This window comes from Centroberyx gerrardi, chromosome 18 (assembly GCF_048128805.1).
Source record: "Centroberyx gerrardi isolate f3 chromosome 18, fCenGer3.hap1.cur.20231027, whole genome shotgun sequence".
NCBI classification, from domain to species: Eukaryota; Metazoa; Chordata; class Actinopteri; order Beryciformes; family Berycidae; genus Centroberyx; species Centroberyx gerrardi.
In genome coordinates this window covers 20,780,142-20,797,231 of record NC_136014.1, presented here as the reverse complement: position 1 = coordinate 20,797,231, position 17,090 = coordinate 20,780,142, and the positions used below count along the sequence as shown (strand labels likewise).

The following is a 17,090-nucleotide window of genomic DNA, read 5'->3' as shown; positions in this document are numbered from 1 at the left end:
CACAATCCAGAGCCTAGGCAAAACATGTATATTTTCTGACCCCATTCCCACTCTTTCTAAAAAGAGTGTAAAAAGATTAAAAAGACAGCTCAATACTCCACTTTCTGTAGCTGAGGTTCACAGAGCTCTGACAAAACTAAGCACTCATAAATCAGCCGGTCCTGATATGCTGGAGCCGATGTTTTTAAAATTAGCTGCTGATTTTACAGCTGGACCCCTAACTTACATGTTTAATCTTTCTTTGCTGTCAAATGAAATTCCCTTGGTCTGGAAATCGGCCTTTGTATCTATCGATTTCTACATTATCAGTCTTAGCCAAAGTATTTGAGTCACTAGTCGGCTAACAAATCAAAGACTATTTACATTCTCATGGTATCTTATCTAAACATCAGTCTGGTTTCAGAAAAAATCATAGCACTGGCACAGCTGCAATGAAAGTCATAAATGACATCATTGAAGCACTATATAATAGACAACATTGTCTTGCTCTTTTTATTGATCTCTCCAAAACATTTGATCATAGTATTCTTTTAAATAGATTATTTAATATAGGTTTCTCAGATCACACTGTAGGTTGGTTTGCAAACCTAAAACTACCTAAAAAACAGAACTCAGGCTATGCAGTCAGAGGGCTTCACCTCTGACATGAAAGAAGTCCACAAAGGAGTCCCTCAGGGTTCGGTTCTTGGCCCTCTTTTGTTCACTATCTATATAAATTGCCCTGGTCAGAATGTACCAGATGTTAATTTCCATCTTTATGCTGATGATTGTGTTATATACAGCTGTGCTCCCTCATTGAATAAGGCCACACTGAAAGTCTACAGCATGCTTTTGACCAGGTACAGTCCCAGCTTAGTCAATTAAGGCTTGTTCTAAATGCTGAGACTAAACTAACTAAACTAAACTGATGGCCTTCTCAAATAATAAAAACACCTTGATAAAGCCAAGCATTACTGCTTTGTGGCGTCACAAAGGTACGCTCATTATAATTTTTGTAAGAAATAATAGGCTAACAAAGTGTTTTTCGCAAGGCACAGCTGAGGGCATCACGAGGCAAATTCAGGTCATACATTCAGTCAGTCAGTCAGTTAGTCAGTCAGTCAGTCAGTTAGTCAGTCAGTTAGTCAGTCAGTCAGTCAGGTAACGCTTAGTGAGATGTCGCTTTGTGAGATGGCCTCTAGAGAGTCTTTGACTAAGAGATGGCCTCTCGACTATGGGCTAAATGCCACATTCAGTCCCGTACTGATAATGTTGTATTGAATCCCACTTTGAGCCACACTCTTCGCCGTCAATTTACAGACATCCACATCTTCTGCTGTCCTGCAAACCTTAACGGTACGGTAAGGTTACTTGTGGTATGTGACGTTGGTGGAATAGGTAATTTAACTGACAAACGTGGAATAGGTAATTTAACCAATAAACGCTATATATCAGAAAGGGTATTAAAGAATTTCTTGAGACTAACACACAACCTGAAATTGACCACCACACCTTATGGGAAAGCACTAAATGTTACATTAGAGGAAGTTGCATCTCCTTCTCTTCCAAGCTTAGCAAAACCGGCAATCTTCAAATTATCTCACTGGAAAAATAAATATCTAGAATTGAGACACTACAGAAGTCCAAATTCACAGAGGATCAATTCAAGATTTTAAGTTCCTCAAAGGCAGAATTTATTCATATGAGGACAAGACAAAACTATTATGAAAATAATGATCATCCCAGTAGTCTTCTGGCTTTAAAATTAAAACAATCAGAGCAGTTAGCATCCATTGATGCAATTAAAGATGACAAAGGCACACTATGTAATCTTCCATCTGAAATTAATAGAATTTTTAAAATGTTTTACTCCAATCTCTATACTTCAGAGACTTCTTCCCATTCAGGAAACATGAGTGTTTTTTTAAATTCACTAGCTTTACCTTCACTTTCACCTAGCCAATCTAAACAATTAGATGCTCCTATAACGTTGGATGAATTGAGAGGTGCAGCAAACTCTATGCCAAAATGAAAGTCCCCAGGCTTAGATGGTATCCCACCTGAACTATTATTGGCTGTATGGGATCTAGTGGGTCCAGTAATCTTAGATTCCATAAATTATTCTCTCAAAATTGGAGCATTCCATAGGGACCAAAAAACTGCTCTTATTTCCTTACTACTTAAAAGTAATAAGGATCCTTATGAATGTTCCAGCTATAGATTAGTCTTTATTAAATTCTGATATTAAAATATTTGCTAAGGCTCTGTCTAAATGATTAGAGACCTTTGCCACAGAGTTGGTAGACCCAGACCAAACCGGCTTTATGAAAGGCCATCTGCCTTCTGACAACATCCGTAGACTCTTTCATATTATGGATGCAGCTCCACTACTGCCAGTCTTGTGCGCTGTGTTTTCACTGGATGCGGAAAAGGCGTTTGACTGCGTTGAGTGGGGTTATCTGTGGACATTGCTTCTAAAATATGGTTTCGGTCCATCATTTATTAATATGATTCGCACTCACACACGTGACCCCACAGCACGAGTTCAGATAGGCCACTCTGCATCCCCTGAATTCACACTACAAAGAGGCGCACGGCAGGGATGCCCTCTTTCGCCTATTTTGTTTGCTCTTTCCCTGGAACCTCTGGCTCATGCCATGAGAGAGTCCTCTAATCTGTCCAATCATAGTCAAAGGAATCCCAAATGTAATTTCCCTTTATGCTGATGATATTTTGCTATGTCCTTCCGACATCCCCAACACTGTACCACATGTTCTCAACATTTATGAGGCCTTCGGTTCGTTTTCTGGTTACAAAATCAACTGGTCCAAGTCCATCCTCATGCCACTAAACCACACAGCCAAACAATGTTTACTCCCACCTTCAGTTCCTATAGAACTGCAACCAGATGGTTTCACTTATTTGGGTATCAAAATCCGTCCTAATCTGCAATTAACTGTGAAGGATAATTTCATTGCAGCTGCAGCCAAAATCAAAAAAGACCTCACCATTTGGTCCCCCCTTCATATATATTTACATGGCAGAATATCAGTGGTTAAAATGAATGTTCTTCCACGTATACATTTTTTATTTTCCATGTTTCCTATTTCTCCTCCAGCTAATTATTTTAAGGAAATTGATGTAATGTGCAGAAGCGTCCTAGCTAGCTAGTCTCCATGTTGAGAGAAACACCTGTAACTTCACCGTGGCTAAACGGGTTTTCAATAATCGTTACCTTCCTTGTAGCCATTAAAAAGATAGGATAATAATGCTTTTGCCCTCAGCAGATCAGGTTGGCCAAGACATGATGCTATTTTGTTAGTTAGCAAGATAACTAGCAAATACTCTAGTTGGCGAGTATATCCAAGTCAGTAAACATGCCTTACCGCTAATCCCAAGAGCTCCTCCGATCCCGACCAGTATGTCACGTTTCTTTTCAACATTTTTAGAGGCGAAGGTCTTTGTCAAATAGCACCGGATTTCTCTGGACTTCTGTAATCAGTTCATCAGCAAGCAATGCCATCACTGCAGTGAACTACCAAATTCTCCCACCCGTTCCTTTGTAGAACTTTATTTTGATTGGTTGACAATGTTTTATATTTGTCTCTACATCCCAAAAAAATCGCTGAGATGGAACCAGCAATATAGTTATAGTTGTCATTTTGGATGTTTTTATAGTTATAGTTGTACTGTGAACACAGACATTCTATTTACTTAGAACGATTTAAATCTTGTTATAGTTATAGTTATATATAGCTATCGTTCTAGATGTGAATGGGCCTCTAAAATTGTACAAAGTGCCACTTACATAGTATCACTACAATGCAGAAGGCAGTACAGAACACGTATTATACTAGGGTGCGAAAGCCAAGAGAAGGCGAGACATCAAGGGCCCGGCTTGCACTAGGTCAGCCTAGTCTTGTTTAAAGCTATATCAAGCTTAACAGTAATGTAAAATTGAACAACTGTAATAACAACTGCAACAGAGAGTCCATTTTGGCACAAAAAAATGCCATAATTTGTCCATTAGGGGGCACTATGATGAGATTGCTATTCCTATTACTATTAGCCTATGAAAAAAATTAATAAGACTTTTAGTTCCAGTTTACCAAAAATTCCATCCTTTAAATGAGTGAAATGATGTCCATAGAAATGACACAGGACACAGTTATTACATCATTTATTGACTTGATCCATTTACAAAAACAACAACTAACTGCCAACAACCATGGTGCACATGTTGCGTTATTGGCACATCACAAAGCTCAAAGAGTAGCATCTCTGCACTTGCTGCCTGTAAATTATTATTTAATTTTACTGATTACTTTCAGGGTACAATTTAGCCAGGCTTCAAACAGAGTGCAGCCTGAGAACCTGAGGCTGATGCTCTCATACAGCAAGCCTTGCAATGAATATAAAAGTAGAATAAGCCTAACTTCCCAAATGTCCAAATTATTCTAAGTCTAAACTAAAGACAACAGATGACCAGACCTCCTCAGCCCCTAGGTTTTGGAATGCCTTGTGTGAGGAGTGTAGGCTGGCAAAATCAGTAATATGTTTAATCACAAAAATGTTAAGACATAACCTTGTTACTGCATTCCAAGCATTGTTTTTGTTTGCATGATTGATGATTGAAATTTCCACTGCGGTGGACAAAGTTTTATTCATTTGAAATTACTTCCTAAAAAAGAAAAAGTTTTTAAGTAGACTTTTACTCAGTCTACAGTACTCATTGCTTAGCTTAACTATGTAGGCTATTAGAGAAATCTGTCTCTGGCTATGCTTACATGCATTAATGTTCTGAACTAACCCTGTTTTGGGTCGATGCAGGAAAACTTAGAATAAATTGAATAAATATACAAGAGATAAAGTTGAAATAAATTGTATATTGTACCAAACATATTTATTGACATGTTAGTACTTCAGCACTCCAGTGACTCAATCAAAACAGTTTTGAGTTTGCAAAATCACCTTGAAATATTTTACCAGAAATGATCATTCTGAAAGCCACCCGGAACCAGCTGTAAAAGAATGCATAAACAAATGGATTGAGCATTGAATTTGACCATCCGAGAAAAATAAATATTTCAATTACAGGTATTGAAATTGAATAATTAATTAACGGGTTTAAAGTCATACCAATAAAGAAAGGAGTCCAACAGATCAGAAAAGCTCCCATAACGATTGCCAAAGTTTTTGTGGCCTTTCTCTCCATCTTACTGACAGATGCTCCAGACTTTATGCTCTGACAGTTTGTGTTCTGGATGCTGAGTGCCTGTCTCTGTGCCACCAGGAAAATCTTTAGGTAGGTACTGAGCATTATGATTGCTGGGAGGTAAAATGAGAGAACAGGGCCGATTATGCTTGAAAGTGGAATATGAAATGAAAAACATCGTCCTTCACATTTTCCTTCATTAAGTCCCATAATTATGATTCCAATTCCAACTAGGGCAGAAACACCCCAGCTCACCACGATCATGATCACAGCAGCATGAGAATTCATTTTACTTCTATACCTCAGAGGCTGACACACTGCATAATATCTGTCAATAGAAATAAAACATAAGTTCAGAATAGAAGATGTAGTTAATGAAACATCAAGGCTGCGTCCTATATTACAAATTAAATCTGCAAGATACCAACATGAGCTTACAGAGAGTGCTATGTTGAATGGTATGACTAAAGCCCCAACAAGGAGGTCAGCCACAGCCAGAGAGAGGATGAGGTAGTTAGTTGGAGTGTGGAGCTGTTTGAAGTAAATGATGGAGATTATTATGAGAAGGTTTCCACACATTGTGAAAACAGCTAATGAGCCAAGAAAAATATATAATAACACACGTATTGTTGAAGGGGTGATTGCCATTATGCAAGATACATTTTCTGATTCATAACAGAGATGTATGTCCTTAACAACATCAGTCCTGTTGAAAATGAATTCAGGTTCCATGCCTTCTGGTTTCTGCCGTCCTGCTAAATAAGGTTTTCAATTTTAAATTAATAATCAAAACAGATAATGTCAATCACATTTACAATAATATTTATTTCAGCAAGATTATGCAATTGCAATAATATCTGTTTCCTGGAAGGAAGTGATTTTCAGTTTATTTTTTCATACCATCCCTGTTAACCCTGAAGATGGTTAATGCATCTATGATGGTGTGAATCCAGATCTGTCCCACTGAACAGTAACTGTGGACTTGACTTTCAATCCCTAACCTATTTCCATAATTAATGCAATCTTCTTTTGGCCAATAAGATGTGGGTAACTGTGTATTCTGTAATCTGTTTGCATGCGATATATTCATGATGAGTAATTAGGAACACTTGTCATTGGTTTAGGCTTAGTGCATAAGCCAATGATAAGGGTTCCATAGCTTTGTAACAAGTTTTTGTTATGTGATGTTAAGCTTCAATAAGATTTACAAGTGACTTCCCTTCCCTCATTATTTTGCTTAATATCATCTTTCAAAAGCTCAAATCACATTTATCATTTATCACCCACTCCATCATCAATCCATCTCCCATCATTCATCACTTGCTATTTTATATGAATCTGATGATAACAGCGATTTTAACATTGAACAATGCACAGCTTCTCATGTAATTTTCCTCTTGTTCTCTTGGGTGAACACCTATGTAGAAAGCTACCTTGGATATTAGGGGAAAGAGAGTTGGGTAAGAGTGGATTTGTCATTGGGGTTATCAAGTGGGCACCTACTATTACAGTTTCGTTGAATTAGGGCCCTGACACCTTCAGAAGGCTCCACACAAAAAGGCAGTGGAAAAATCGGTCCCCAATGGGTCAGAGAAACATGAAATAGAAAAGGTGGGAAACTGTATAATGCACAAAAACAGATAGTTTATTTGCTACATATAGTGCTGAAAAAATATACAAGCACTAAAGCAAAAAATGAACACAATTAGGCTTGGTGGGGCAGCTACTCATTTGCATACCGTCAATGTACGTCCACTAAAAGTGCTTGTTTTTGCCACTGACAGGCTCAGATTGTTATTATAAGTGTCTGACAACATTATGGAAAGGACCCTACAGAGAAATTAAACGTTTTTCTTTACCTTTCGCTTGATCCGGTCTGTGTGTAACCAAGTCTCACTCAAGTCTCGCGAGAGTTGAGTTGTTGCAGGAAGTTACACACAGACCGGATTACATTGCAGCCTGTTTCGCGGCTGCCGGCGATGCAGTCTCGCTCAATACTGGACAAATTTCAAAAATTGTTGTCCCCTTTAGTCACTTAGACACAAAAAGATGGGAAAATAGGGTCCAGGTTGAAAAATACCTAAGTTACCCTTTAACTGAATTTGTTCTTTGGTACGATCAAAATCTACATGTGTTTGAAACATGCGTGGGGCATTACGCATGAAGTGGTTTCTACTTAGAATGCCTTATTCTTTAAGCAAAATCTATTAAAGCAGTCCCAGACCTCATATCAACAACAACAAAATGTGTTTCAGGCCTATATATGTACATACGTTGCTGTCTCATGAAAACCACGTATCTCCACTTTTAGCGGTTTTTACTTTTTACCATATATGGAATGTGGCCATTCACATCTGTCTACTGTTAGCCTTTGACATCTAAATGACCAATGAAAACCTGTTAAATCACATCGTCTATTTAACTAGTATCTCCATTGGCTGACAGAAGTGTCCATCAAAACCACGTATCTCCCGCCCCTCTGTTTGGGGAACGTCAACTTAATTTACCTCAGCATCAGAAAGTCGCTGTCTTGGTTTACCACCTTCAAGGTAAGTCTCAACCTAAGCTTCTTGTTTGGGAACAGTATTTCAGTTTGTAGTTGTTAACACTCAGATATTGATAACACTCATAATGCAAGGAAACAGTAGGCTAAGACACTAACAACACAGCCAACTTGGCTAGAAACTAGGCTAGTAAAGATGCTAGGCAAACAGCAGGCTCAGATCTAGGTAGAGGCTAAGCTAAGACGCTACAGGAGGGCACAGATGAGTCAGAAACACGCAGCTAAGTAACCAGAGGACGCACACAAAGAGGACACTGAAAGTTGGGAAAATACTCACAAGTAACACTGAGGTATTCTTAAGCCGTTTACTAACGTTAGCTGGCGAACTAGTAACGTTAGCGAGCTTGCACGTCTGAACATCTAGCTAGCTGGCTTGGGTAGGGTAACGTTAGGTTACCTTAGTATTTTAGCTAACGTTAGCTACCTAAGGTTAGTTTTTAGTTGGTGGCACACTGTTATTTGCCATGTTCGTGTACAGACTGCTAAACCGAGAAGATGACTAGGACAGACTTCAAAGTGGCAGGCATTATCACAGCAGCTATTGGTGCTTGCATCAAGCATAGATGTCCATGTTCGCCCTGTATGCCCCTATGTACCAATAATTTACTAGGTTTTCATCATGACAACATTCTGTCCAAGTAGATAAGTTTGTTGTTTAACTGTGTTACTGAGATGTGTCATTAAGCCATGTTCACCAGCGTCTGATTTCTCTAATAGAGTAGCTCAAGTTATGCTGACTGCTTCTGTGTGAATTCTGTTTTGTCTTTTTCAGGATAGACATGTCAATCTTGTTAGAAGAACTGTGTGCGTTGGTGAATGTACCGTATGATAGGGCACTTGAGGCAAGGGTAGTCAGCAGTGAGGAAGACGAAAATGAGGGTGAGGAGGAGATAGGAGAGGAAGAAGTGCTGTTAGGCAGCCTCCAGACCTCTTATGAGGAAGGTTTGTAGAAAAAGTTCATTAGAGACTGTGACCAGGAACATCCTGCTGCTGTCCACAATGAATCTGGAAATGAGGGTAGGTGTCTGACACACACTCACTCAGATGCACACACGCACACACACACAGACAGAGACACACTCTCTCTCTCTCAGACACACACACACACACACACACACACACACACTGTTGAGTATTGGAAATGCAGTGAAAGAATTCCATTAACAGAATGTTTCTTTTTCTTTTTTTTCTTTTAAACAGAGGGAAAAGGAGCTGAGGAGGACTCTTCAAGTGGTGAGGCTCGTACAGGAAGGCAGAGGAAGCGGGCAAATCCAGAGACCTGGAAAGCCAATATCCAGAAAAGGAGAAGAATGATGGGTCAATCCTATCTTGGGAGAAAGCGAAAGGAGGAAGTGATGAAGGACGCAAAAGAAATGGGTATGCCATGCCAGTCTGCTGCTTGCCAGAAATCAACAAAGCGGCACTGCGGAGACATACAGGAAGCGAGCAGGGAGGACATTTTTAAATACTTCTGAGGGAAATTGGACTGGAGAGAGAGAAAAATGTTTGTGGCATCATTGGTGGAAGTGACCACTGTAAAGAGACTGCGGACAGGAGCAGATGATTCCAGGAGGTTGACATCCATTTTTTGTCACCTTGTTGTGGATGGAAAAAGGATCAGGGTGTGCCAACGCATGTTCCTTTCAACTCTGGGAATAAAACAATGGTGTTTTTTGAACTGGGTAGGAGGGAAAAGGCCTGAGAAGACAGTTGTTTCCTTCAATGAGCTGGCACCTTGCTTTCATCCGCTGCTACGGGGTTCGTGAGCACGAGCCTAACAGTCTCAACAGTCTGGCTCTGGAGGCCATGGGAAACGGGGCTTCGGTACAACCGGCTGACCTGCCGCTCCTGTAAACACAGGGAGCAGGCAGCGGTGTGACACACAGACAGCAGAGATGGGAGAGCTTGCTGCACTAACAGCCTAACTAGCCGGTGGAGTGTGGGCCCTGAGAGAAATAGGAATTTGCTTTTTAGTGAAGGAGTAAATATGTTGTTATTAAAATACATGATTGCAGAATCACTCCTGCTCATGTCTGTCTCTTGTGCAGAGATGACTGAGCGCAGCAACTCTGGGGAGGTTGACTGAGAAACAAGCCTGGCCAGGCTCCGCTCTCAGCTGGGCCGGTTGTTAGAATACATTGAAGCTTAGCTGCGTGATTCTAAACGAGCTGCAGCCTTCTGCTATCATTTTCTGTTTCACAGAGAGAAGACAGAATTCAGCGAGAACAACTTAGGAGCATGTTGCCACCTGGGCACAGACAGACGGGTGGCTGCCTGCTATCCTCCAGGGGTGACATTGGTCATCCTCTTCGCTTGGGTGAGATGACCGGTGGCCGGAGGCGTATGATAGGAGCTGGTGGGCAGGGCCCGATATGGGCATTGCCGCAGCCTGCCTCTCTTTCTTCACATAACTTCAGGTCCGGGAGCAGCGGAATGGTTCCGGTGTTGCCATCGGTGCGTTCGGGCAACTCCATTGTCCTCACGGAAGCGACATCGAGTCCAGCCTGGACTTGTCATGGGGACAACGGAGTTGCTGGAATGTACCGATGGCCGGGCTTTGTACCCTGTGAGGCACGGGCAACGCCGGAACCATGTGTAACATGTTAATTTATTAAAGATGGCTGAAGTACTAGTGTTAGTCATGCTGTGGCGACCCCATAGTCGCACCAAGTATAACATCCAGCGTCATACATATCCTACGCGCCCATTCATCATACATCATACACGCCCCATTCATCCTACACACCCATTCAGTTAATTCCTCACGTTTACTGGTTCCTGCGGCTTGTTAGCCCGGCCCCGTTTGTATATGTGGATGTGACGCCTATCCAAGATGGTGGAAACCGGTATCAGTCAGAGGAAGCTGTCCCGAGCTCTCGTTGCGGTAGAGCAGTAATTGTGAATGTACGTCTGATCAAGGTAGTTAATCCCTCTTATATCCAGCATTCTTGAGCGAAGACACGGGGAAATTGATCCTGTGACAACAGATCTCTACCGTGGTTGGGGAGAAGTTGGCCAGTTTGGTAAACCCGGAACATGGATTCTGACTGACTGACTGACTGACAGATGACTGACTAAAAACAGGAAATCTCCAGTACTGTGAGCTACTGAACTTTGTGGGTTTTTTTTTTTTTAAACTATCGATGTTGGACTGAGTTTTTGGATTGAACTGATTGGACTCACACACAGGAACACACACACTTACATCTTCATGCATACTGATATGCTTTTCAATATATTGGAGTTTTTCTTTGAATTTGAGTGTGTTGTGTGTTTTTTTCAACTGTCGCTTTGTTCATTGCTATGGATTTAGTGGAATCTTATGCATTGTTGTAGGGTACATTATGCATAGATCAGACAAAATTCATTATTATTGTGTATGTATCCTTTGTGTGGTTTGACTTGGTTTGACAATTGACTTCAAGTGACTTAGACATTTTTGTCAGGAGAAAAACCTGACTGGCACCCCAGTTATCTAACCAAACCGTCACAATGCCTCACAGACCACAGACAGAGAGGGCCAGCCAACCTTATCATAAAGAAGACTGTAGTGGCCATTCCATCAAGCCAGCCAAAATTGAAGTTTCGAATGGAAACACCAAATAAAAAAAAAAGAATCCCCAAATATAGCAAAAAAGGTTATTCGAAAAACAGCGTTGGAAACGTATTTTGCAAATTAATAATGTTGTAGGGTTACGTATTTCTGCTGTCACCCTGTATTCTGCACAGGTAACAACTTGGCAAGTAACTCTTAGAAAGCGCTCTCCATTGTGATCTTGTCTCACCCCCCACACACAAACCTACTTATTCGCTTAAAAGCAGTTGTACTCAACCGTTGTAGCCGCACCTGATTGCCATGTCAAGATTGTTTTTTTTTTATTTTTATTTTATTTTATTTTTGCAAATAATACAACAAGACAGTACAGTAATGTACAAAACAACATCAGTACATCAATCATCATCACATCAATCACAAAATCATTCTTTATACAGTATATGCATAATTACATATAGAGGAGGTACAACAGGACACATATAACAGGACAGACGGGACTTAAGACAAACAAAACCAAATATACAGAGCTGGTGTGGTAATGGGCTGCACATTGTGTAGTTACTTCATGTTTAACTATTGTTGTGTGGGGTATGTTAGTTTTTAGTATTATGGGCCAGTTGTGGAAAGAGGAATCAGCACTGAAGGTATTGTAGAAAGGGGGACCAGGTATCTTCAAAAGATTTGATGTTATTTTTAAAGGATGCTGAGTCTGTAAGTAAGTTGAGCCAGTGGTTTGTACATTGTTTTTTCCTGTCCTTCCAATTTAGCATTATGGTATTCTTGGCAATGGTTAATGACATTAATATGAAGGGTTTGAGATGTTTGGGAGGTTGTAATGTGGAGATGTCACCCAGTGGTGCAATGGTGGTGCATAAGGGGATGCAGAGGCCAAGGATGTCAGATAGCTTGCCCATGACCTCTGACCAAAACTTTTGGACATACGGGTATAGCCAGAGAGTGTGGAAATAATCATCTATTGAGGATGGACACCAAGCAGTTAGGGTGGTATTAATAGTAATATTGTTCTGGTAATAGCTATGGTTTTTTATTGATTTGTCTATGAATGGAAGATTTGTGATGACCAACTTTTGAAACAAATTATTTACTATGTCCAGCCAGGGTGGATATGGGTTGCTTGTCCAGTGCCAGATGAACATTAACTGATTTGAAAGGAAGTAGTAGAAAAAAATGGGGGCAGCTAGTGTTGTTTAGGCTTTTGGAGAGTGGATAGTTTAATTGATTTTCGGGAGGATGTTCATTTTGACAGTAGATATTTTAGTTTGAATAATTTGTTTAAATTTGTTGAAATGTGGATTCCAAGGTATTTAATGGATTTTGCTGTACGTTTGAAGGGGGAGTCTCCAACCTCGGATCAGTCTCGAATTTTGTCCAGTTGACAGACACCCCGCTATAGTTACTAATCAGATTATGAACTGATAGAAGAGCAGATGAGGGATTTGTGATGTATAATAGGATATTATCTGCGTACAAACTGATTTTATGGTGTGGACTGATTGACTTGACTTGATTGGATGCCTGTGATGTTGCTGCATTGCCTAATGGAGGTAACCAGGGGTTCAATGAAAAGTGCAAACAGTAGTGGGGATAATGGGCGTCCTTGTCGAGTACCTCTTTGTAATTGGAATGGTTTTGATATTTGACTATTGGTTATGACAGATGCAGTTGGTGAGTTGCATAGTGTTTTTATCCAATTGAAGAAATATGACCCGAATCCGAAGTGGTTGAGGGAGGTGAAGAGAAAGGACCTGTCTACCCTGTCAAATGCCTTTTCAGCATCAAAAGATGCCATAATGAAAGGTGGATCTTTGGGGGAAGTGGTGTTGTTACAGTAGTTGATTAAGTTAAATAACCTTCTTGTATTATCTGAGGAATGTCTCCCCTTAATAAAACCAGTTGGATCTATGCGTATAAGTGATGAGATTACAGACTCTAGTCTAACTGGTATGGTCTTTGTGTGGTTTCGGAATGAGTGTGATATGTGGTGGGGCATAGTGACACATTGATAAATTTCAGATATTTGACGAACAGCGGTGAGAGAAGGGGCCAGAACTGGTGAACTTTGGTGATTTCTTCCAGGGAGAGAGGTTTATCCAAGTGTTCTGATTGGGTTTTGTTAGTTTTGGTAGGGAGACATTCCTCAGAAATGCTTCTGCGTCAGAAGTGTTCTGATTTGGAGTGTAAAGCTTTGAATAGAAAGATCTGAAAGAATAATTGATTATGGAGGGGTTTTGAGTTAAATAGATTTTTCTGTTTGTTGTTTTGGTTGGTTAGTTAATAGTTTACCAGTTTTATTTCCAGATTGTCGGCTTTTCACAAGTTCGATTACAATTTGCCAAAACCAATTTTGACAGGCAAGATAATTAAGAAATAGGACAGTAATTAACTACCTGTTCCTATTGCTATTAGCATATGAAGAAAATGAATAGGACTTTTAGTTCCTGTTTACCAAATGTTACATCCTTTAAACGAGTGAAAAGATGTCCATAGAAATGACACAGGACAAAGTTATTATATGTGACCCGCTCTATCATTTTCAGTCGGAAGTCGCAATGGCGCATTTGTGGATAAACGTGATTTTATGAGAAAAGATCGATTTTTGGCTGTTTTGGGGTTTCATCCGATTTTAATAAAATAAAGCCTTGGCTTTCATTCTGTGTAAAGATTATTGTGAAATTCAAACGCTAAATATAGTTTTGAAGCTTATAAAGGTAGGGTGACAAGCAGAACTACTAGCTTAATTTGTCAACAAAGCTCGCATTCCTCATGTTGCCAGGTTCGTAGTTTTCAATGTAACGTTACTTGGAAATGTTATAAATGCTGTAGGACTTAAAACACTGTTTATAAAGTTTGTCAGGGTTGTATTGTGGAGTTTTGTTATTGGTTTGTTATTTTGTACTAGTTTTGTTGATCATTGGGCTGCTTATGGGTTGGGTTTAATTGGCACTGGGAGGGTTTTGTCGCTACGAACCTGGCAACACTTCTCCCCGTCCCTCTCTCCCTTACTATGTGTCCCTTAAAATTATGAATGAACATCTGCATAGTAACAGGTTGAACCAGAGCCATATAGAGAGAGAGTTGCGTCATCTCCGTTCTCTCCAATGGACCATTTTTTTTTACAGCAATGGCGGATCGCGGAGCCTCTCAATAGTTCCCGGAAGTTAGCGGCTAACACTAGCAGCGCAGTAGAGTTGCAGCGGAATGGACCGTTTGTGATGTACTTTGAAAGGGTAAGATGTTTAAAGAATCAGATTGTATATTATCGGCAAATCTGTATCAAATTAACATGTGCATTAAAGCATGTTAGTGGATTATCCCCCTCTAAATTAGTAGATTTAGGGAACGTTAACAGATAACAGATTAGGCTAGGATACTGAATAAAGTTAGCAACACATAACGTTAACCACGAACAGCCTATTAATTATAAATTCCGTTCTCTTAATGCCATTTCATCCAACGTTGTGGAATTAGAGAAAAATACTTCTAAACGTGATTTTTTGCGGGGTGGGGGGAGTTAAATATTAGTTAAATATAACATTGGGGCATGTGTTTGTAGAGTGGTGGGTGGAGGTGGTGAAATGAGGATATCCATTTTGGAGTAAGAGCTAATAATAAAGTTCACGTTACACAATAATAAGGAAGAGAGCTATGTTTGTGATACATCGCTATTGATATGGATTTAGAGTGCATATTTGAGACTTCAAAACAGTAAACAAAAACGTAACTTATGGGTTGAGTGTTTTTAGGCTTTGTGATTCTGTTGACTATTACCTGTCTATATTATGTTGCAGCTCAGCTGATTTTGGATTGATGGCAAAGGGAGAGGGAAGTTGGAGGACCTAAGTGAGATTGAAAACACAAGGTAAGTTTAAAATAGGCCAGCAATTTTGAAAAATGAATCATACTAGGCTAAATGGGGAATCATACTAAATACTAAAAGTATTATACTACAGTATTATATAAGTAATCATACTAAACATGTATTCTATTACTGTATTATATAAGTAATCTTATCTTGTTAGTGTATATTAGTAACCTGCTGTAGGAGCACTGGACATGTATACACTCATTACATATATAAAAGACAACCAAGAACATGAGACAACTTTATATAAATTAATATCACATCAGTAACTGATGCCACTTGTCATACTTTGTTAAACATCAGCAGCAAAAGCTGTTGATGATCACAACTAATGAAGTTCCATAACTTAAGTTGAGGAACAAAGACCACACCTCATCTCCCAAGGCAATTTCCCATCCAAGCCTATATAGGTGTGTCTAACCCTTTCTCCTCTGTCTTTTTCTCCCTCTCTCCCTCTCTCTTTCAGCCCAAGAACCACAGGGGGATTCAATGGAGCCTGAAGACTCCCTGCAATGAGACAGCACCCTCACCCTGCACCCTGAGTCTCAACTCCCTGGGTTTTACAAGCCTTTCCCTGTTCCTTATTTTTAATAAACCAAACATTAAGCTTCCCAATGGTATGGTCTTTGTTTGTGAAAAAGTGCAAATGAAGTGTTTGAATATTATTACCTCGCATATTTTTTTGTTGTTGTGATCTTTAGTGATAGTAAGATTGCTCCTGCTGACTTGAGCCAACCATTTTTTTCTCCTCTCCGTGTCAGTGGGGAAACCGTACGCTTATTTGTGGTTTCCATAACATTTGGAAATAAGTGTTTATTATCAAGGATGGTAACCAGTCAGTAACTGTGTCCACTTGGACACGAGACACTTTTTTAATAGTTTTATATTGTTTATCTTCATAGTTTTTATAGTGTGTTATATTGATCTATATTGCCTTCATCTTTTCTGCACCATTTTTATTCTTATTTACCTTATTATTTTACTGTATTATATACCTTATTTCCTGTCATTGTACTGTACACCACTGCTGTGACACCCGAATTTCCCCTAGGGGATCAATAAAGTGCAATCTTATCTTAGCTGCTGCTAACCATATATCATTTTATCATCCCCAGCTCCACCCCAGCATCCACCTGTAGGCTCTGATTCTAGGTCTCCCCCGGATTGTCCCTCCCTGGCTGTTCTCTTTGGCTAGCTAGGTGCACGCTTGCAGGGAGTGACAGGATTAGAGCCTAGACGCCATACTAAACTCTGTATATTTGCATTCATTCTCAATAATCTGTTAACGTGAGTTGGCAGACTGAATTATGTTCAAGGTCAATTTGATAGAAAGAAATGCCAGCGCTCATAATGTCCTTTCGTCTTTTTAATACATGGGCAGCTAGATAAAAACTCACTGATGAAGTAGGGATTGACATAAACCACACTAGCTTGTGAAAATACATTCGTACATTTGTACTCCTTTCTCCGAGCGATTGGAGCATCCCCATGCAGCACAGCAAACCATGGTGGAGACTATATGCAAGGACAACACGGAGGAAAGGGCACAGACAACCTGCTTGACATGCTATTCATGTTTCTGAGTTTATTAGAGATTTATTTAATGAATTCATTGCGGTAAATAAATGCATAGTAAAAAGACAAAAGATACATAAAATATATATATTTATATGTGTATAAATATATATGTGTTTTAATGTGTCCTGTCCTGTCTGGATGGGATGTGTTTTAATGTACCCTTTTTAATAAGCAGATTTCTGCTTAAGTCATTAAGATTACTTAGGCCCTCAGTTACCATGGGATTACTGAAACCACCATGAATTAAAGAAATGGTAGAAAATTAATCTAATCTGAATTTTGAAACATTCCTTCCCTTCCCCTCCCTTTAAATATA

The 17,090-nt window shown here is 39.7% G+C and overlaps 1 protein-coding gene and 1 long non-coding RNA gene across 3 annotated transcripts; one reads left to right on the top strand and one right to left on the bottom strand.

Annotated features, from left to right (window-relative positions):
* Positions 1 to 4,949: 4,949 nt before the first annotated feature.
* Positions 4,950 to 5,926, bottom strand: LOC139922100 (trace amine-associated receptor 1-like). Its single transcript, XM_078289958.1, has 2 exons — positions 5,119 to 5,926; positions 4,950 to 5,000 (listed from the first exon to the last, which is right to left on the bottom strand). Exons 1-2 carry the CDS (start codon positions 5,924 to 5,926, stop codon positions 4,975 to 4,977), a joined length of 834 nt encoding a protein of 277 aa, XP_078146084.1. The 3' UTR covers positions 4,950 to 4,974.
* A 4,133-nt stretch (positions 5,927 to 10,059) lies between these two features.
* LOC144542769 (uncharacterized) lies at positions 10,060 to 15,811 on the top strand. Of its 2 annotated transcripts, XR_013507457.1 has the most exons (4): positions 10,060 to 10,074; positions 14,382 to 14,561; positions 15,123 to 15,193; positions 15,663 to 15,811. It is a non-coding gene; the product is annotated as an uncharacterized LOC144542769 (long non-coding RNA). The 2 variants fall into 2 exon arrangements; XR_013507456.1 differs by lacking the exon at positions 10,060 to 10,074 and having other exon boundaries at positions 14,288 to 14,561.
* Positions 15,812 to 17,090: the final 1,279 nt, after the last annotated feature.